General features: G+C 53.3%; 2 protein-coding genes across 3 annotated transcripts in view; one reads left to right on the top strand and one right to left on the bottom strand.

The window, feature by feature from the left end:
* POLD3 (DNA polymerase delta 3, accessory subunit) overlaps positions 1-5,982 on the top strand; it is a 120,112-nt gene extending 114,130 nt beyond the window's left edge. The window contains exons 12-13 of the transcript XR_007120880.1: positions 3,680-3,790; positions 5,865-5,982. The gene's annotated coding sequence lies outside the window, so the exon portion shown is untranslated. The remainder of the gene's footprint in view (positions 1-3,679; positions 3,791-5,864) is intronic.
* CHRDL2 (chordin like 2) overlaps positions 1-20,280 on the bottom strand; it is a 29,947-nt gene that overhangs the window by 777 nt on the left and 8,890 nt on the right. The window contains exons 2-11 of one of the 2 annotated variants that reach the window (XM_047691003.1): positions 16,571-16,683; positions 12,837-12,930; positions 10,746-10,888; positions 8,730-8,823; positions 7,708-7,763; positions 5,843-6,011; positions 4,796-4,990; positions 4,282-4,455; positions 3,389-3,443; positions 52-144 (exon numbers count right to left, since the gene is read on the bottom strand). In XM_047691003.1, coding sequence (XP_047546959.1) covers positions 54-144; positions 3,389-3,443; positions 4,282-4,455; positions 4,796-4,990; positions 5,843-6,011; positions 7,708-7,763; positions 8,730-8,823; positions 10,746-10,888; positions 12,837-12,930; positions 16,571-16,683 — 1,184 coding nt within the window. In that variant the 3' untranslated portion in view covers positions 52-53. The remainder of the gene's footprint in view (positions 1-51; positions 145-3,388; positions 3,444-4,281; positions 4,456-4,795; positions 4,991-5,842; positions 6,012-7,707; positions 7,764-8,729; positions 8,824-10,745; positions 10,889-12,836; positions 12,931-16,570; positions 16,684-20,280) is intronic. The other variant, XM_047691002.1, reaches the window with a different exon arrangement.

Raw genomic sequence — 20,280 nt, 5'->3', positions numbered from 1 at the left:
CCTCTGGCCCGGCTTTCTTCCCAGGCCCCAGTCCTCGGCCTAATGTCCCACCTTCATGGGTGCCAGTGAGGAGCCGGAAGTTCTGTGCCTCTTTCTGGAAGTCTTGCTTCCTGACTTTCTTGATCTGAATCAAGTGGAAGATTCCTGAAGGCAGAGGCAAGGGCATGAGCAGGAAAGGTGGGGCCATGCAGTCGACGGAACAGGATAACTTAGAGATGTGACCTAGTCACCCCTCCCCTCCCCTGTTCCGACCAGGCACCAAACCCTGTGGACTAAATTTCCTCAGTATTTTGAACCTACCCTCCCATCTCCACTGCCACTTTCCCCATTCTTGCCCGGTCACATCTTGCCTGGGTCACTACACTAGCCTTCTGACCCCCTCTTACGCCCCCTGCAGTCTGTGATCCTAACTGCAGTCATTTGAAACCATACATGACCTGTCACTCCCTTACCCTGACCTCTCATCCCCTCTCTGCTGACCCTCTCACACTATTCACCTGTCCACAGTGTGTGTGTGTGTGGGAGGGAGCCCATATGGACTGGTCATGCTTTTTTTCTGGTTATAAAATGTATGATAAAAATCGGTAGGTGTGCTCATCAGACTCCCAAGGAATGTCAAGCATCAGAGTGGTAGGCCCCCTTTCAGCATGAGGCTCTGTTCACCCAGCCCCTAGCGGCCTTCCTGTGCTCCAGGCCTAAGGGACTACTTAAAGTACCCTGAGGGTCCCCAGCTTTTACATAGGCCACCCCCGCTGCTTCAACTCCTTCTCCCGTTGACTTCTGTTTCTCCTGCTGCCACCAGATGAACTCCTATGCATCCTCTAAGCTTTGGCTGGGAAGTCTTCCTTGATCTCCCCTCCCTGGGGCACCCACAGTTCTTAGCTTCTGTTGGTGATTAGACCTCTTTCCAGTGTGCTCTCATTGTGTCTGTCCTTGCCTCCTCCGGTTACTCCTGCAGGATTTTCCTCTCTGACTCCCCTGAGCCTGACCCACATTAGTCATGTAAGACAAGTGAGTGAATGAACAAATGAGTGGATGATCCCTCAATGAATGGATGGGTAAGGAAACATATGAGTACCCTGTCTAGCCCGGGCCCTAAAGGGAACGAGGCATTAGCTGGATCTCCTGATGTTTGTGTCCCATGGGAAGCTGGCCACAGGCACCACACCTGGCCCTGAGGTCCCGAGCACATGGGCTATGAAGTTGCACCAGCTGTGACTGCCAGGGTCTGTGGCCAGAAAGAACAGATGTGACAGCAAGGCCTCTGCTAGGCCAGCACAGCTCTCAAGAAAACTAAGAACTGGCCTTGCTTATGGAAATCTGAGTAGGATGCCACTGAGGAGAACGTTCAGCACTAAGGTCCAGGAGGCTGGGAATGTCTAGCATCATTCTCAGGACCCCTAGTCCAGATGCCAGGGACCAGGCTATGGGAGAGACTCGCTCCGGAGGCCCAGGCTACATCACAAGCTCGAGATGGCAATAGGTCCTTCTGCCCAGGCCTGCCATTGCACACACCCCGGAACACAGATTAGAGAGGAGGTAATAGGGATGAGGGGAGGTCTTCACACTGTAGCCTATAAAGCATGAGCATAAGAACTGTGCTCTTGGATCTGGAATCGAGAGCTGGCTGAGGAGCATGGCCATGGCATTGGAGGGTGGGCCAGGTCTGAAGGCAGCTAGTTGGACTCTGTGAACGTCCAGGGCAGAGATGGTACCGGCAGGTGACACTCAGCTCAGTGTGAAGATAGACCCTTTCTAGGTGGGGCCAAGGGCTGGAGACCATGCAGGAGGCTGTAGGGGGCTTCCTTCCTAGACAGGGGCTGGAATCAGGATCCCTGAGGTTCCTCTACTCTGAAACTCCAGAATCAAAAAGGGTCTTCACAATAAGCCAGTTTCTGGGGCCTGAGGCTGGCCTCATGGTGGCCTGGCCTCCCTGAGTCTGGGTGTCGGCATCTCCAGGCCAGTTCTCCAGGCCATTTCACCTCTGGGTGAAGAAATAGGGTTTCCCACTGACAGACCTCAGGAGTGTTTGATTTGACCCCCACAGTGTGGGGCAGAGAGGAGACTGGTGAGGCGCTTAGGCTGCCCAGAGGGTCAGGAGATGGGGGTCGGGCATGTTTGCCAGTGTCAGGAGGGTAGAGCCTGGCACCTCCTCCTTTTCTGCTGGGTCTGGTGGTAGTGAGATTGGCCTTGAGCTACAGCGCTCTAGTCTGCACCATCCTGGGCACATCTTGGCCTTCCTTAGGCACCTTTCTGAAAGCATTAGGTCACTTCCGTGGAGGTGGCACTGGGGAGAGTCAGACCTGGGTTTGAATCTTTGCTTGACTGCTTAAACTGTGTGACTTTGAGCAAGTGGTTTTGCCTTTCAGACTCAGTTTTATCTGCAGGATGGTACGTTCATACATATCCCTCAGGTTTCTTAGATGGATGAAAATGAAAGACATTAGCAAAGGGGCCTACTATACCCCAATCGCAGGGGAGAGCATAGCACATGGAACCTGAGGCTCTGGGGCCTGTCTGAGGCTCCCACTGCCACCCTTGCCTTCATTGTGCTCCTCTTGCCTTCCTAATGCTTCCTCCTCCACGAAGCCTTCCAACCTGACAGCTCAGCCCGGGGAATTCCTGCTGCATCCAAATCACTAAGTCCTGGGTTCCCATGGACAGAGACTGGGATCTGTTGCTCTCTGTGGTCCCAGTACCTTGTGGGGTTGGGGGGAGGTCTGAAGTAAACCTGCACCTGCCCAGGGATTGAGGGGACCTCAAGGCACAAAACAATGATAAGTGTTCCTGAATCTAACTCCTCGGCTGTGGCAGAGCCCCCACCAGCCGCTGCTTGCACACCCCTGTGAACTGAGCTTGCTCCCTCCCTTCTTTGACAGAAAGGGTCTAGGTATGAGAAAGTGCTTCCCCTCATCGGTGGAAACATGCTTCTCTGTAATTCTGAGTAGGTGGGATGAAGGTACTGATGTTATTAGCACCTATTGTAGGTCAGGGCTGTACCCATGTTATTTCATTTAATCCTCCAAAAACCCTCCTTCCCAATTAACAGAAGAAAAATTGAGGCCCAGGGAGGTCAAGTGATTGCCCAAGGCCACACAGCTAAGAAAGAGCAGAGCCGGGATTCAAACTCAAGGCTGTCTGATTCTCAAAGCCCCCGCTTGTTGTTCTGACCCTTGCAGTCACTCAGAACCCAACCGCTCCCCCTGCCTGGGGCAGTCCTTCAGAGCCAGGAAGCCAATGGTCCTGTCCCCCTGAGTCTTCTCTTCTCCAGGCTGAACAGCTCCGCTTTCTTCGTCCATTCCTCCTAGGACAGGAGGCAGAGTAGAGCAGGGAAAGAGCCGCATCTGACGTCACAAGACACGGGCTCTAGCTCCCGTCCTCCACTTACTGGCTGTGTGGCCTTGGGCCAGGTACTTCACCTCTCTGAGCCTCAGTTTCCTCATCTGTAAAATGGGGATAATAATACCTAACTCTCAGGATCGTTGAGGATCAAATGAGATCATGAATGTGAAGCACTTTGTAAACTCTGAAGTGCTCCACACATCGGTTATCCTCCTGACCATCAGTATTACCATCCCCTCCCCCACCCCCACCCTCTCCAGCCAGACCCAGCGGGAGAGAAAAGTGACCTTACAGCTAACTCACACTTAAAGAGTTTGGTTTGTTTTACTCCACCCAGGGGATCTATGTTTGGCAAGAGGAACCTAAAAGCCCAACTCTCAGCAATTTCCTTCTCAATGACAATGCCTCTTGACCTTCAGCTGGTGATCTGAGCATCCTGGTACCGCCGGTGAGTTTCTCATGGAACGAGAGCTATGTTTTGACGTCAACTTATTGGAAGGCTAGAATCCACCATACGGAAAAGGCTGAATGAGACTAGCCTTCAGGCAGGCCCTCTTGCCTTGCAGACGCTGTGAAGGCCCTTCTGTCTGAAAAGCTCTCCCCTCACTGCGTGCTAACCCTCTACCAGGAGATGTGCCCCCCCCATAGGCATTACCCTTTTCCTGGCTTCCTTGCAAGTGCAACAACCCCTTCCTCCCAGAAGAGGGAGCACTTCGAGTCTCTGGCCTTGGCGAGTGGATGAGCTTATCAGAACTGTCAGAGAATCACAGGCCCAATCTCTGTCTCCCTCTCTCTTGGAATTGGAGACTTAAATCTAGAAGGGTAGCCAGAGGCGGGTCTTCCTGGGCTGGAGGCCCTTGATCCACAAAATGCTCCTAAGGCGACTGGTAAGGGGGACAGGCCAGAGGTAAGCCCGGCTAGGAGGAGGCCAATGCTCACCTTCTACCAGCTTCCAGAGGTAGATCTCCACCTGCTCAGAGGCCTCATGCTCGAGGGCAAAACGATGTAGGTTGTCTGGGCTTGGAGCTATTGATGTGTGGATGAGGACATGGCCTGGCACCTTCGGACACCTGGTGGCACTGATGTCACTGGGGCCAGGGTCTGCCTTGTCCTCTGGGGAAGACAAGGAGATCATGAACACTCTGCCCCCTCCCTACCCCTGCCTGGTGAGCCCAGGAAGCTAGGCCACTGGTCCCACTTCCCCTTTAAAGTCTTTAAAGTCCTTGGGAAAGTTCTGGTGCCTCTGGCACCAGATTGACTGATTCTGTGTATGCGTGCTAGAGTCTCTGAATCGGTTCTCTAAGGCCAGTATTTTGTGAGCCATTTTCCACTCCCGTATGTCTAAAGCCCCTGCAGCCTGACCCCCCCGTGTTGGAGATGTACCAAGTACCTGTGCCCCAGGGAGAGGGACTCAGCGCCCACTGCCTTCCCTGTCCCCAGCATCTCTTTGTACCTGGGCAAATCTTGCAACACTTCCCGGCCACTTTCTCAGGGCGATGGCAGGGGTACTCCGTGGGACAGGTCACCCGCTGGCAGTCCTGGTGGCCATCCTGACAGGTGCACAAGATGCAGGGCAGGGGTCCAAAGGAGCGGAAAGCTGGGTGCCACACCTCCCCATGGGAGTATGTCTTCCCACTGTGCACACAGGCTGGGCCAAGGAGGGCAGGAAGGGAGGAGGGTCAGTGCCGCGGACCTGGGCCAGAGTCCTAGGAATGGGTGGGGCCCAGGAACTTGGGGAGCCCCTGCTCCACCGGTCTGGCCCAGCCACACTGCCTGCAAAGTGGAGGCCGGGTATAGAACTGGATCCCTGTCCCTGCCTTCTCCCTTTTTGCAGTACTCAGGGCTGACCCCAGCCCAGTATGGGCCCAGTATGTTCTTGCTGAAGATGGAGAGTTCTCCCCTTGCCCTTTACGGGCACCTCTGGCAGGGGGAGTTCTTAGACCCAGTTCTGTCCTCACCTGGCAGTGTGAGCTCGGGCAGGTCCCTTCCCGTTTCTTAGCCTCAGTGTCCCATGAGTCCTAAAGGGGCTGTGACAGGTAGCTTCACAGCTGAGCCTGCTTTCCTCCCCTTCTGCTGCTCCTTCCCTGCGCTATTCTGCCCATCTGCCGGCAGCCTCCCTCTGCTCCCTCCTTCCTTTGCCTTTCTCTCACTGCTTCTATTGTATTTATTTCCATGTCTGAAGCCCCTCCAGGACAAGGACCACTTTTCATCTCTCTGTTCTGTGCCCTCTATTCTCAGCAAAGACATGGCAGAGGCTCAGAAAATATTGTTGTGCTGCCCCATGGTCTTGGTTCTAGGGCTGGTTCTGTGTCTCAGTACTCTGAACATTGGTGCCCTTTCAGGACCCTCCAGTTTTGATGTTTTAGGAATCTACAAGCTCCTGGCCAAGTTGGGATCAGGGAAGCACTGAGCTAGGGTGGGGGGTTGCAGGGATGGAAGGCAGGAACAGTCGGGGCCCCCTTTTCCCACCTTAGGGATCAGAGGAGGTTCCCATCCCCACCTTTCTTATGTTTCTCCTTCAGGACAATCTTGACTGTTGTGCTGCCTGCCCCCTTCGGTCGGAAGTGGCGAGAGATGAAGCCCAGAGGAGAGCTGAGACCAGTGGGGGCTGGGGTGCCCAGGCCTCTCTTTCTCCCACTGTCCCCCGAACACGGATCCTGGGAATGTCTCTGCAAATGGCAGGAGGAATGAGGATCACTGACGGGCCCGTGCCCACAGAGGAGCAGCAAGACAGGCTGTGGTGAGGCCTACAGCAGACACCACCATCACTTCCTAGTAAAGAGAGGCACACACTAGGGATGAAAAGATCTGGATGTGGCCCAAGATGTTCTCAGACAGTGAATCTTTGAAAACTCTCAGAGGACGATGGTTTGGAAATCCAGCCTCCACCAAGCCCTTCTCAGGCCTGTCAGAGCCAGGGCCTTGGGGCTGGAGTGAACACAGGGTGCTGAGGTCTTGATCTGGGAGACACCACGATCAGGGACCTGGGAAGCTTCATATTTAAGAAATGGGAGGTGAGGCTCTAGCGAGTTAAGAGTCGGGGAATTCTTTGAGGAGATTTTGTTGATTGGAGAAAAGATGGGCCTCTGAAGATCTCACCAGGCCCCAGAATCCCACAGAGCAGAAGACTAAAAGCAGGCCCCACCTGGAGACCCTTGGTCCCCAGAGCCCGCTTTCTTGAGCCCCTGGAACCTAAGATCCTGAGACCCTGTCCCTCCAGATGAGGTCTTAGGCAGACTGGCAGTGATAGCAAAGGATCTGTGGTAAGGGCGGTGTAATGAGACAGGAGCAGCACAGCTCATGGTTAGAGGACTGGGCAGCTCCAGGCCAACGCAGAGGAGCAAGTGGGCTTATTACCCACCTCGCTGATACCGAGTCACTCATATTTCTTCTTCTATGGCCCCTTCCTGCCCACATGATCTCTGAGTCAGAGACTGGCCAGATTCAGCCTATTCAGCTCCCAGGAAACTATCTCTGGCCCCAAAACAGGCCCAGGTACATAGGAGGCTCCCAGGAAATGTTTGTCAAGTGAAATAGTGGCAAGATGGAATCGAGGAGCCCAGCCCTCTAATGGGACTTGCTCACATCATCCAGTAAGTAGCTAATCAGGGCCTGGAACTAAGCCTGGGTAGGCTTCTCTTAGCATACTGCCTCCTAGGGAGGGGATAGAATGGCAGAGATAAAGGGGGAGCTCGCTAGTTCAGACCCCTGGGGAGTCCCTGAGCACAGAAAGCCAGCCTCCAGTCCCTCAAGGTCCAGGTGCCCCAGGCTGAGAGAGGAGGTGGAGTTGTTCCCCTTGTAGACACAGCACAGAGGGAGGTTGGGGACTTGAGTCAGTGTGTAAGTCCATCCTCCTACCCCTTTCCTCTCTGACCAGAGAAAGCGGGCCAGTTTAGCTCATCCTAACTCCAGACAGAGATGGAGAGGGGCCAAGACAGAGGGGAGGACAGAGAGGTAGCCACCAAACAAAGAACCAGTACATCAGGGGCTGGGTGGGGAAGGCTGGGCCAAGACAGAGGCCATTTCCTCGGGGGAATGTGCTGCCCAGAGGCAGCCTGAACTAAGGACAGACACAAGGCTATCTAGCCTCAGATAGAACAGTGTCACAGTATTTCTCAGGAGGGAAATCGGGCAGTTTGGGGCCTGCTCTTATACATCAGGGTACTTTCTCCCAGGCTCCTGTTGACCCAGCAGCCATGATGGGAGACTGGGGAGAGGGGCTGGAACATGGTGGAACTCATGTTGCTGATCTAGGGGACAGATGAGAAATGGCGACAGTAATGGTACCGCCTGCCCCCAGAGTCCTGGGCTTTAGGCCGTGGCTACCAGCCGCCCTCACCCCCTCTCCCCACCTTGTGCACTCACCACCCCATGCTGTGACTGCGTAGTGTCCTCTTCAGCTGATCTCTCACCTGACCCATCTGGAAACCCAAAGGGAAGTTGGGTCAGCCTCCACCTCCTCAGCCTTGTAGACCAGAGCCCTGCAGGCCCTCACTCCCCAGGTCTCATGCCACTTCTGCAGTCCCTGCACACCAGCAGGTCCCTCTGCCCCTCTGGGACCTCATTCCCACTTCCCATTACAACCTCTCCTCACCCTCGGATTGACACATTCCCCACAACTGGGTTACTGCCTCAGTTTCCCCACACTGACCTCCTGGTCACCATTAGGACTGAACTTGTTGGCTGGGCCGGCGCATCTTATTCAGTGCCCATTATGGATGGCCCATGGGCCCAGCATCCCATCCCTGCAGCCCTACTTCGTGCATCCCCCTGGGAAGCCACCCTATCCAGCCACACTTGAAGTCATCAGGCCTTGGTATACTATCCATTCGCAGGCACCAGCCTCCAGGCCCTCTGTCCTTTCAGTTGGAACACCCTGGGACTCTATCTTCCACCCTGTGGGGTCCCAGCACACAAGGCCCTGAGAGGGATTCTCTCTATCCAGCCCTCGCCTCACATACAGTCTGGTAGTCTTGGTTCAAAGACTAAGAACACTGGAATCAGACAGTCCATTAGGAATCACCGAGGCCGGCCTCTCAGTGCATATGTGACACTGCTGAAGCCCAAAGAGGGGAAGGAATGGGCAGGAATTAGCTGGAGGAACCAGGACTGAACTGGAGTCACCTGACGCCTGGTCCAGTGCCCTTCCACAATGCGAACATCTGGAGAAGCATTCTACTATGAAGCCCTCCCTTCCCCCAGTGCTGCCTCCTCCAGGAAGATTTCCCAAACTACCTCAACCCACAGGGTACGGTGTGACCATCTGTGCACTTGTTTCTGCGCAAGCCATTTGCCCTTCACTAGCTGAGGTTCCTCCGCCTCTAATAGTCCATGGCTAGGGCCCTGGGGTGGGCTGGGTGGACACTCAGATCTAGGGACAGACTCACCTTTGCAGGTCTGGCAACAGGAGGCAGGCAGTGGTAGAGGTGCAGGGCAGCCTGGTTCTGGGCAGGTCATGAGACCACAGTAGATCTGGCCTTCCTGACAGAGCAAAGGGGAGATGAACTCCAATGAGGAACAGCCTCGGGGTTAGAAGAGACCCTGCCCTGGGGGCAAATGGCTTTGAGGTGTCCTTTGAAGTGGGAGAAGAAAGGAGCAGCAGAGCCTCCTGGGCAAGGCCCAGCCAGCTCAGAGGAGGGGTCCCCTGTACCCTCCCCAATTGGTCCCCAGCCCTGAGGTAACATTAATCCTTCAACTTCTAAAGGGTTTTCAGACCCTGTCTCTCCCTCATCTCTTATAGCAACCTGGTGAGATGGGATTCTTCCATCCTACAGATAAGGAGGGCCCGAAGAGGGGCCTGAACTGCCTGAAACCGGAAATTAGAAATGCAACCCAGAAGAGCCGACTGGAGCCCAGCCTGCAGGCTTTTTCTGCTGAAGTCAACACCCTCCTCCCCTGACCTGGGACAGGGGATCCAGAGAGAGGAGGGAGATCCATGGGACACCCATTGAGCTGATCTTGCTCTTCCTGAAAACCCTAGGTCCCCAGCTTCAGGACCCAGCCTGGAGAGGCAACACTGCTGAGGAAAAGGCCTTCTGGGAATCCTTTGGTGAGTCACTTCTCTTCTCTGGGCCTCACTTTTCTCTTTGATGGAAAGGGAGCCCTCCCATCTGGGTTGTAAAGAGCAAGTGAGTGAGTAGTTGTGAAAACCCTTTTCAAACCGGAAGGCATGATGTCCCTGGCAGGAAATGACATCACCTTGAGTCCTTTCCCTATGCCTTTTGCAGTGAGGCTCAGAAGTAGGCCAGGAGTCAAGCCAGTCCCATTTAAACAAGGAAGAGAAGAAACTGGGAGACCCCAGTGTCCAAGGAGAAGGGACAAGGAATCATAAGAATGTTCTCACCACCCCACCGCCATGCCATCATTCTGTCTCGTCCCACAGACTCCTCCTCATCCAGGCCCTTGTCCTTTACAGGAAGCAGCACAATACAGGGAAGAAGGGAACGTGAAATTTGGAGTCATGCAGCCCTCCCCTGAACTCTGGCTCTGCCACTTAACTAGCTGTGTGACTTTAGGCAAGTTACTTAACTGATATGAGCCTCAGTTTCCTCATCTGAAAAATAAGAACGGTGATTGCTTGCTCCTAGGGCCTTGGGGTACTGTATGGAAATACAAGGCATCTCCACGAACCAGCAGGTATGCTATATTAAACTGCTGGAAGAGGCTTAAGCCCTGTAAAAAATAATTGCTCTCTACGTTGAGTTGTAAGTGGCCACTCCTTAGTATTTGGAAGTTGTTTGCTCTGCTGCACAGATACCTGAAGATTCAGAATCTCAGATGAATAGGATGGCTGAAAGCCATCTGTCAGCCTAAAGCAGGGCCACACTTGAGCCCACCAAGGAGGAGGGTAGAGACTTTCCAGATCAGGCCCTGCTTGGCTTCAGTCTCTGTCCCCTGGGAACACTGCAGGGTCCGTTCTTCCTGTGCCTAGGCCCAACTCTGACCACAGCAGGAGGAGCTTAAGCGAGTTCAGATCATATCCATTTGCAACGAACAGTCTGACCTGTCTCTGTACCCCAGGACTGATCATTCACTCATTCACTTATTCATTCAGCAGTCATTATAGACATCTTTGTGCCAGGCCCTGAGCCGGTAGCAGCGGAAGATACAAAAATGAACTGGGCATGGTCCCTCCATTCGAGGAGTGCAGAGTCTACCGGGGAACACAGAGTGGGCAAATGTGAGTGTACAAGGTAAGCGTGCGGTATCAGGCAGCTCATGGGGCTGCAAAAGGTCAGAGACGGGCAGGACATTCTGAAGCCCAGATGTTCCCTTCCCCCAGAGCCCATCTACTCTCACTTGGCTTTGACCAGGAGGAACGCTATTCCCCCCCATACCACACCACTGTGTCTTTCAGGCCTCTCTGTGCCAGCCTGTGCTTAAGAGAACGCAGAAGGACTTACAGTACAGCTGCAGAGGACACACTGGTTGGGCAGGCGGGCTGGGAGCAGCTCGTGGGCACTGAAGATCTCTCCGTGTTGGTACATGGTCCCATTGTGCTGGCAGTACTTTGGGGGGGCCCGGAGCCCAGAGGGGGTGTGAGGTTCTGCAGTTGGGGGAGGGGAGAAGAAAATGAAGTTTCACATTGCTCCAAAAGCTTTGTCAAAATTCACCGGGCCGCTTTCCTGAAGATTCAGCATCTTATTCTATCTTGGCACTTCAACCAAGTTCTGGCCTCAGCCTTCCCAGCCAGTCTTCATATTAACCAATCAAGAAGTCTCGCTGATACCTACATCTGACCATGTCACTCCCTCTCATGGTTCCCCACCATGGCCTTTCAGCCCCTCAGTGTCTGAGCTGGCCCTGACAAGAGCAGGAATGCAAGGCCAGAAGCTTCAGCTCCACTGAGCCCCACTTGGTGGGGACCTTTGTTAGTTCATTGCCTGTTCAGTGAGCATATCCAGGAATCCTCTCTAGTGCCAGGCACTGTTCTAGGTGGTGGGGATACAGCAGTGAACAAAATAAGGTCCCATGCTGAGTTAGATCCTAGTGGAGTCAGCTGGAATGATCTGGACTGGCCCTGTGCTTGGTGTAAGCTCCATCATTCACTGGCCACCACAGCCCTGCTCCTCAGCACCTGCCAGTTAGCCTGTCCTCATCCTGCCAGGTTGTAGGGTTTTAGTTTCCAGTCCTGATAGAACCCACTCATTCTCTCAAGACACCTTTACTAAGCGCCTTCTGTGTACCAGGCACCAGGCTAGGCATTGGGAATGGAGTGCAGAGTAAGACCCAGGCCCTCCCACCCAGAAACTCACAATGTAATTGGGTAGAGAGACACTCTACAGGCAGTGACACTAGTATGGTAAGGGCTAAGGCAGATGCAGGCATCAGTTGTCAGCATAGACAAGGAACCCTTAACTCAGGAGCTGGGAGCAGGGGCTGGGGGCTGGTCAGGGAAGGCTTCCTGAAGGAGCCGATGGCTGAGCTGAGTGCTGGAGAACCATTGAGCCAGGAAGGTGAAGGGACAGGGCAGGGACAGGGAGAAGGAGAGAGGAGCATGGAAGAGGGAAGGGGCCAAGGCACAAAGTCAGCAAGAGGAGGTAAGGACTCCTGGAGTGAGCCTCTACCAGGGAGGAAACATGATACCCCCCTCACCGGGCAGGATGAAGCTCAGAGCCCCTGCTCCCTGAGGGAAGCCAGACCCAAGGACATCTATGACCCAAGTCAGAGCCATGGTGAGATCCCTACTGGGCTCCCGCATGGAAAATGAGTCCCTTTACACACTTACTCCACACAGATCCCCAGCTCACCAAGAGAGCCCTGGTTGTAGAGCCTGGAGACCATAGTCTGGAGCCATGTTTGATCACCTTCCTGATGCTTCTAAGCACTGATTTTCCTCTCGACATGGTCTCCCCACTGGGTGACCCTCGTTGGCCATTTGGTTACATATACACTTGGTTATGCCAATTCCTTCTCAGACTGCCTCTCTTCTCCTCTCTTTTACCTCTATTTCCTAGAATTCCAGTCTCAGATGCTCTTAGAATCTTAAAATCATAGACATTTAGCATGAAGATGTGTAGAGTACCTGAACCTCAGCACTGTGGGGATTGTCCAGGGACATGTGCTCTAACTCCTTGGGTCATTCCCAGCCCCAGGGTGGAAATCCTGGCATCTCCCTACAGGGCCTGCCAGCCCCGGCTCCCTCATGCACTGACACAGGACATGTCCACTCTCTCTAGCTCTGGTCAGCCAGAGAGGGTTGGGGCCCAAGCGTGCCATCCCTGGGCCAACCACACCGCTGTTTCCTTCAGCCACTTTCTACATTTTCTCCCTCCTCCTGCTAAGCCCAGTTACTTAGGAATGAGAAGTTTGTGGCTACCCCAGCCCTCCTTGGGGATCCAGGATGTTTCTTCCCCTGAGTACCTTTGTTGCCTCCAGACCCTCTGATGGCTACAGTCTGCCCCCGCTCATTCCAGGAGCCCCCCTCAGCCAGAAGCCCACATTGGGATGGAGATAAGGGTCAGTGAGCAAGGGGGAGGAAGGAGGCTACTTACCCACACACCGGGGACAGCACTGCTGTGGCTCGGTCACAGGCTGGGGACAGTGGACAGGTGGGCAGTGGAGGCGGTAACAGCTCACATGGGCACTCTGAAGGGGACACAGGGGGTTGGTCCTGATTCCAAAGAACTGTGGCCTCCCAAATGAACCCATCCTCTCCCCAAACCCCATCCCAGCTGTGGAACACTATGCTCATTTTAAACCTGTGACAGGAGAAAAGCAATCAACTCGATTTGTCCAGTCCCTCCCCTTCCCCTACTCACATGCCCCACCATGGAGGGGACTGCAGTGTGCATGGATTTGCACAGACCTGTGTCCCCTTCCTGGTGTTTAAGAAGTATGAGTAAAAGGCTGGAGTTATTTTGACTTTGATCTTGACTGTTGTTTTAGCTCGGGGACTTCATTCTTTTCCCTCTGGGCCTGAGATTCATGGTTAAGAGAGGGCAGGTGACAGGGATGGGGACATGACTAGAAAACTGATGTGGAGAAGACTCAGGGCTTTGTGATCTACTCCCTGAATCTCTGGGAGGTTTGGGTAACGTTATGCAAAGCTTCAGAGCTGGCACCAGCAAAGGAGGGGCCCAAAGTTCTTATGCTTTTTCATGTACAACAAACAAAAGAGACTGGGGCAGAGAAACAGAGAGCTAGAGAGAGAGGGGGATGAGCAGAAAGAGAAGAGCTGAAGAGAGAGAGGCTACTGCCCCTGATAGGGTCTGTCAGCCCAACCACCTGACTCTCCCCTCTGTGTTGTAATGAATCATTTTCATCAGTCTTGTCTATTCAACTGCGGATTCCCAAGAACAAGGATCAGTCCTGGTCTGTTCATCACTGAATCGTCAGCTCAGGGCCTTGCTCCAAACCAGTGCCTGTTACAGTCTGGATGAAGGAGGGAGTGAATAAATGAGAGCCAGGAGAGGAGTGATAGAGGGCCTCTTTGTTAGATGAAGGGAGCCAGCTTTGTCCAACTGTGAAGTTGACAGGTTTGCTTCCAGGCCCCCTGCCCACCGAGTTTCCCCCCAGCACCTCTTGCCCCATGGAAAACCCTGGACCAGACGCCAGGCCCTCTGGGGTCACTGCTCCTCAAGATGGACAGATCGCAAGGACTCATTAGTACTAAGGGGCATCTCAGAGTCTGTAGAATTGGTCTGAGCCCCAAAAGGGGCCTTCTAGAGTCTGAGCCCCTCAATTGAGTAACTAGAGTAGAATTCAAGGAACTGTGTGACCTGAAGAGTTAGAATCTCTCTCTTGATTATGGTCTTAGAGGAGCCAAGGGGTAGAGACAATCAGCAACGTACAGCCGGAAATAAGTCAGAGACAGGCAAAAGGTTGAATGGGCTGGGGACCAGGCGGGAGGCCTTGCAGCCAGATCAACTCTCAGGGAAGTCATAACTACCATGTACTGAGTGGGCACTAAGTAGGGGCTTTGTTTTATATATAAATATATGGTCTCTCTTTATCTTCTCAGCAATCCTCAGGGTAGGAACAGCTATCCACACTTCCACAATGAGAGAAGAGCCTCTGTCCTAGAGGTTAAGTTGCCTAAGACCCCACAACTGATGAGCACTGTCTCCAGGATCTGGGTCCTTTCCATGATGCTGAGCTACCTCTGATGACTGGGCGGGGCGAGGAGTGGGGAGTGGCACTTGTTGGCTCAGTATCTACAGTGTGACTGCTGGGTGCCAGGCCCTCTTCTAAGCTCTGGGGACATAGCAATGAGACCAACACAGTTTCTGCTCTCCCAGAACTTGCATTCCTAGGAGTAGGAGACAGTCTATAAAAAAATAAACAAGTAGGAACAAGATCATTTCAGATGTTAAAATTATGGTAATAATAAAAACAGGGTGGTGGGATTGAGTTAACAAAGTTAGACTCTTTCAATAACAGCTGTCAAAGAAAGCCTCATAAGGGGTCACGTGTATGTGATGGATGGCGAGTGGAAGGGACCGTTCCTGAGAAGATCTCGTGGGGGAAACATCGACGGGGAAGAACAACCAGGTAGGACTGAGGTTGAAGTATTGGTGCAGGTGGGAGACAAGGTCTGAGAAAAGGGCAGAAGGTAGCTTCTGCAGTGCCCAAAGCAGGAAATTTGAATTTTATTTTAGGTGCAATGAGAAGCTATTAGAGGGTTTTAAGAGTAGAAGAACGTGGTCAGTTTTATGTGCAGAAAAAATCATCCTAGCTGCTGTGTGGAGGACAGACTTAGAGAGGGAACAGGGAGAGCCCTTGGGAGGCTGGTGTAGCAGCCCAGGGAGAGATGAAGGTGGCTTTCATTAGGGGAACAGTGATGGTGGAGAGAAGTGGAGGGACTCAGGGTATATCTTGGAGATAGCCACACAGCCCCTTGGGTTGGAGAAATGGTGTGTGTATGAATTCCAGGGAGGGAGAAATGAATTAACGCCAGTGGATCACAGAACTTGGACTTTGTCAACTGGACCGCATGATATGTCTGGAATTTTCTGTTATGGTTTTCTTTCTGCTCTCTGGCTATATTTCATAAAGTTCTTTTTGTAAAGCCTGATTGGCCTCATATGTGCTAAGGAGAACCAAGGGGAGGCAGTTGTGGGGGGGTTGTGTCCACGCTGGAACCAGTGTTCTGCCTCGGGCCAACACAGGAGAAGGAGTGGAGAATCTGTGGGACAGATCCCAGGAGGAATGAGACCCCAGTGATCAGAAGCAGGAGAGGGGCTGGTCCGCCCACCTCCATTTCCTAGTGTCTTCTCAGAAGCTCTTCTCTGCTCTCACTTTGAGGATTGTCTTAATCTTAAGAGACCTCCTGCAGTCCTCTCTTGGCTTTGTGCAGGGAAAGACAGGCACCAAGGGGCTGGCTCCAGGTAGGTACCCTGTCCCTCCCTCCCCACCCCCAGCACCAGCATCCAGACAGAGAGAGCTGAGGATCTCACACCAACCAGGTTGGGCCCCGGGCAGCTGGACTAGAGCTATGGGTGTTGCAAGCCTCCCAAATCACTCCCCCTCCATCCTTACTCCTCCACCCTCATACCTGGCCTGAGAATTCTGAACCACATGGGGATCTTAGTTATTCTGCCTAGTTGGTAGTACAAGGCTCTACGGAGGGTGCTGGGATGGGATCATGGGGGGGGGGTGCTGAGGGGAGGTGAGCCAGAGGATCTGGTCTCTGTCCCGTTCATTCAGCCTCTGGCAGCAAATTGGGCCTGAGTGAGCACCTAGGAAGGTCTGCTCTCAGGGGCTCCATGTAGGAGGGTTGGTGACTGACAGGCACCGATAACTGTCATCCTTGGCCAATAGTTATCAGGAGGAAGGGACTGAGAAACTTATGTGGCATCCCAGAAGAAGACACCCTTGCGGGTGAGGTATCAAATAAGGCTATTGGTGGGGGTGGCTTGCAGGTGAAGCCTTGAAGGACCAATATTCGAGCTAGTGGCCTTGGGAGGACATATCCTAAGGCCGGGCACAAGAGAGGTGGCTGGAGAAAAGGGCACAAGGAAAGGAAGGAAAGAGAGGTCAGGGCAGAGAGGCTCTTGTCCTGGGATACAGGCGAGGCCAGCAGCAGCAAAGGGGAAGGAAGGCTGGCTGAAAGGTGGAGGGCCCCAGCTCCCCAACCATGTCCCACCACTGACACGCAGTGTGACTTACCTCTGGCAGGTGCACAGAAGCTCCCATGTATTGAGTACTCGCTGGTGAAGCGGCATGGCCCCCCTCCCTCTGGGCTGGCATACCCGTCACAGGGGGCAGAGGGGCCAGAGGAACTTACCTCAGAACAGGTACAGCGCAGGCAGTACATCAAGCCCTGTGGCTCCAGGTAGGGGTGCCAGCTCTCACCGGGGGCGTATCTTTTCCCATGGAAAAGGCAGAACATGTCTGGACCTGGCAGACCAACCCGTGCTTTGTCAGTCCCGGGAGGCTACAGCCCAAAGACCCCGCTTCATGCCTCCTTGTCTCTGGCTCTAGGAAGGCTGTCATCTGGACCAGATAGGCAAAAGAGAACCCACCAGATGTGCTCTCCCAGTCAGGGGCCCAGAATAGCTGAATCCATCAACTTGACTACACACTTGCTGTGTGACTTTGGGTATGTCACTGCCCCTTTCTGAACCTTAACACTTCTCTCATAGGGCAGTTAGGAAGGTCAAACTGCAAAAGTACTTACAGATTTAAATTGTGGTATAAATGTTATTAGATGAACAATCTGAGGCCCAGAGAGGATAAATTACACCTTTAAGGTCACAAAGGAAGTCTGTCACCGAGGAGGGATGGTAGCCTACGCCTCCTGACTCTCAGCTCAGTGCTCCTTCTGCCCTCATAATCACACTGGCTTCCTCTCCCTTGGTCCCATGTTGCTTATTTATTTACTACATCTCTGCATGTGTGTGTGTGTGTGTGTGCGCATGCGTGCGCGCGCGCGCGCACACACACACACACACACACACACACACACACACACACACACACGCCTTCTCTCTGGGTCCTGTGACCCACCTTTTCAATAAAGCCCCTCACAGCAGCTTTCCTGTTTTCACAGTCTACTGTGTCCTTATTCAGCGAGCTGTGATGAAAGGGTTTGAATTGGGAAAACAAGGGCCGCCTAGGGCAAGGTTCTTAGAAAGCCGACTTTTAAATATCCTTAAAAATAGTCATTGCTACTTCTGTGACTGCACGTCAATTGGTTATTTTTGTGATCTGCATCTCAGTTGTTAATCTGCAAGGGATTGCTTCCAAGGACGATTGAGGAAAGATTGTCTCATTAGGTTAGATACCTCTCCTGCAAGGCTGCTTTCCAGAAACCACCTCTCTCTAACTTCTCACAGCCCATCTGCCGGCCAGCCTGTGCCCCCCCCCCCCCCCCCCCCCCCCCCCCCCCCCGCCTTACCCATCAACACCCAGCCTGGCTCCAGGTCGGGCTTCCAGCTCCACGCCCCACCCTGCCGCCCCTCCTCCTCACAGGTAGCGGGTGACTTTTACAAGCTGGAAGGGATGCTACCAGTCCTACAGGAAAACTCTCCATTACCTAAAGGATAATCTGAGCTCTTTTAGGGTGGAAGTGGGCTGCCCAGAACACAACTCTGGCCACAGAGTTTTGTGGAATTAAATGAGATCAAGGTAGGGAAAAAGGAGCCAACATTTACTATCTTCCGTTTATATAAATTACTTAATTACTCCATTGACATTATTGTTGTTGTTGTTGTTGTTTTTTGACATTATTGTTTTGAGCGTTAAATTGGGTAATGCTTGTCAAGTGCCTACTTAGCCCAGTTCCTGACACTTGTTGAATGTTATTGTTATGATAATTGTGGTTACAATGACCCGGCAAGATGGGTCATCTTGAATAGATGAGCCAGTCCCTCTCAGCTGGGTTATTGGGATCGTTACCATCCTTATGAGAAAACCAGATGGAAAACTGAGGATGCAGAGCCTGAGTGACTTGCCTGGGCCAACCAGCTAGCGATTGGAACCCAGAACTCCACCCCCAGGCAGAACTCCCTGCAGTTTACCTCCCTTCTTGGCTTTGTTCCCCCATCCCAGGGCCCGGGGGGCTCCTCTGTCTGCCTCAGAGACCACCATACCCTATTCCCTATTTTCTTTCCTCGTCCCCCAGAAGTCTAGAATCTACAGTTTGCCTTTCCCACCTCCTCCTGCCCACTTTCTAGATCTTTCTCTTAGACGTTTGAACTCATAGAATCACAGAACTCATAGAAAGCAGCACACTAGCCGGACAGCCCGGCAGGAATTCCCTCTCAAGGAGAGGAGCCCCAGGGCCAGTCCTAACCTTTAGAAAGCTTCCCTTGTAAGAAGCTGGAACTGGCCTGCCCCTGGCTCCTTGCACCGCTCCTCCTGCTCAGTCTCTTGGGCTCCCAGAACAAAGATTTGAGGCCACATTCATGATACCTCCAGAGTCTGTGCTTCTGTGGCCGCTGGGGACCCTAGGAGTGCATGGCTTAGCTTCCTCCCTGCCCCCTTCCCAGCTCCCCAAAGTACAGGGGGGAATCAGACAGCAGATCCCTTTCCCAGCAAGGCCCCAGCAAGGCCCCGGCTGGGGCTGGCCGGCTGGCCCGTATCAAATGAGCTGTGTTTATCTCTCGGGCCTCCGCTGGCAGAGAGGGCGGGACACAGCCCCGACTGGGGTGCTTGTCAGAGCCAGCCCAACTCTCCAAGGACTGAATAATGTCTTTCTTCCTCAGTCCCCTCCCCCCACCAGGGAGGGGCCGATTGCGACACTACGTGCAGCTTTAGGTCTCAGCCTTGTTGCTGAAGAAACCCTCTCCCACCTTCCTTGGGGCAGCCCTGCAGCCTGGCTCCTTTGCCAGTTGGCACCCCTCCCCTTCACTGCCTGCTCAGAGCATGGAGACAGAGAAAATGTCTCAGCCTGTGCCCAGGCCGCCCCACCAACAGACCTGGCAGTGGCTGGGAACATGGGGGACCTGGCAGGCCTGTCCTGCACCCCAGGAGGCTTCCTATGGCCACAACCCCATCCCACCACACCCTCCAAGGTGAGAGGCATTGCCTGGGGCTCCCCCTTATACTAGTGAGGTGAGTGACCAAGTCCATGCCAACGCCAGGCAGAGGGAGGAATGGCCAGGCTGCAGCCGCCTCCATCCCGGCAGTCCTGGCATTAGCTCTGATCCTGGCTAATGGCTGGTGGAAGGAGCTGTAGCTCCTTATGCCACAGATTCACTGTGTGACAATGAGGAAGACTCTTTCTTCTCTGAGCCTCAGTTTCTCCTCTGCAAAATAAGGGGGAAGGTGAACTTTGATCTGCAAAGGTTTCTGCCCAGGTACTGCTTATGAATGCATGATTTCACAGTTAAAGACCCCAAGGCTCTAGGTGTCAAAGATTAAAGATTTGAGAGTTCTTGGGGCGCCTGCGTGGCTCGGTGGGTTAAAGCCTCTGCCTTCGGCTCAGGTCATGATCCCGGAGTCCTGGGATCGAGCCCCACATCAGGCTCTCTGCTCAGCAGGGAGCCTGCTACCCCCTCCCCACCGCTGCCCGCCTGCCTCTCTGCTTACTTGTGATCTCTGTCTGTCAAATAAATAAATAAAATCTTAAAAAAAAAAAAAAGATTTGAGAGTTCTGTGCTTCCAAGAGTCTATGTTTCATGAGAACATGAAGCTTCTAGAATTGTACAATTTTGTGGCTCTAAGAGCTGATCATTTGAAGCTTCCATGGTTTACGATGTATTGATGGTCTCATACACCCAAGTTCTCAGGGGTTCTGACATGGGCTAGGAGAAGATTCAGGGAGCCAGTGGGGCTGATCATGGGTAGCACTAAGCAGGAGCCAAAGTTTGCTTCTCACATCCACTCCTTTCCTATCTATTCCTTTTGGTCTTCTGTGGCCTTCCCATACCTACCTTAGCCTTGATCCTGACATGTTTCCCTCTCCATCCACCACCATGCATCATCCCATCCTCCCTCTGCCCAACTCAGGGGGGCACTAGGCCTTCTCTCAGGGATCTTTAGGAGTTAATG

Source organism: Lutra lutra, chromosome 10 (assembly GCF_902655055.1).
Source record: "Lutra lutra chromosome 10, mLutLut1.2, whole genome shotgun sequence".
Taxonomy (NCBI): Eukaryota; Metazoa; Chordata; class Mammalia; order Carnivora; family Mustelidae; genus Lutra; species Lutra lutra.
This window is presented reverse-complemented; position numbering and strand designations above follow the sequence as displayed.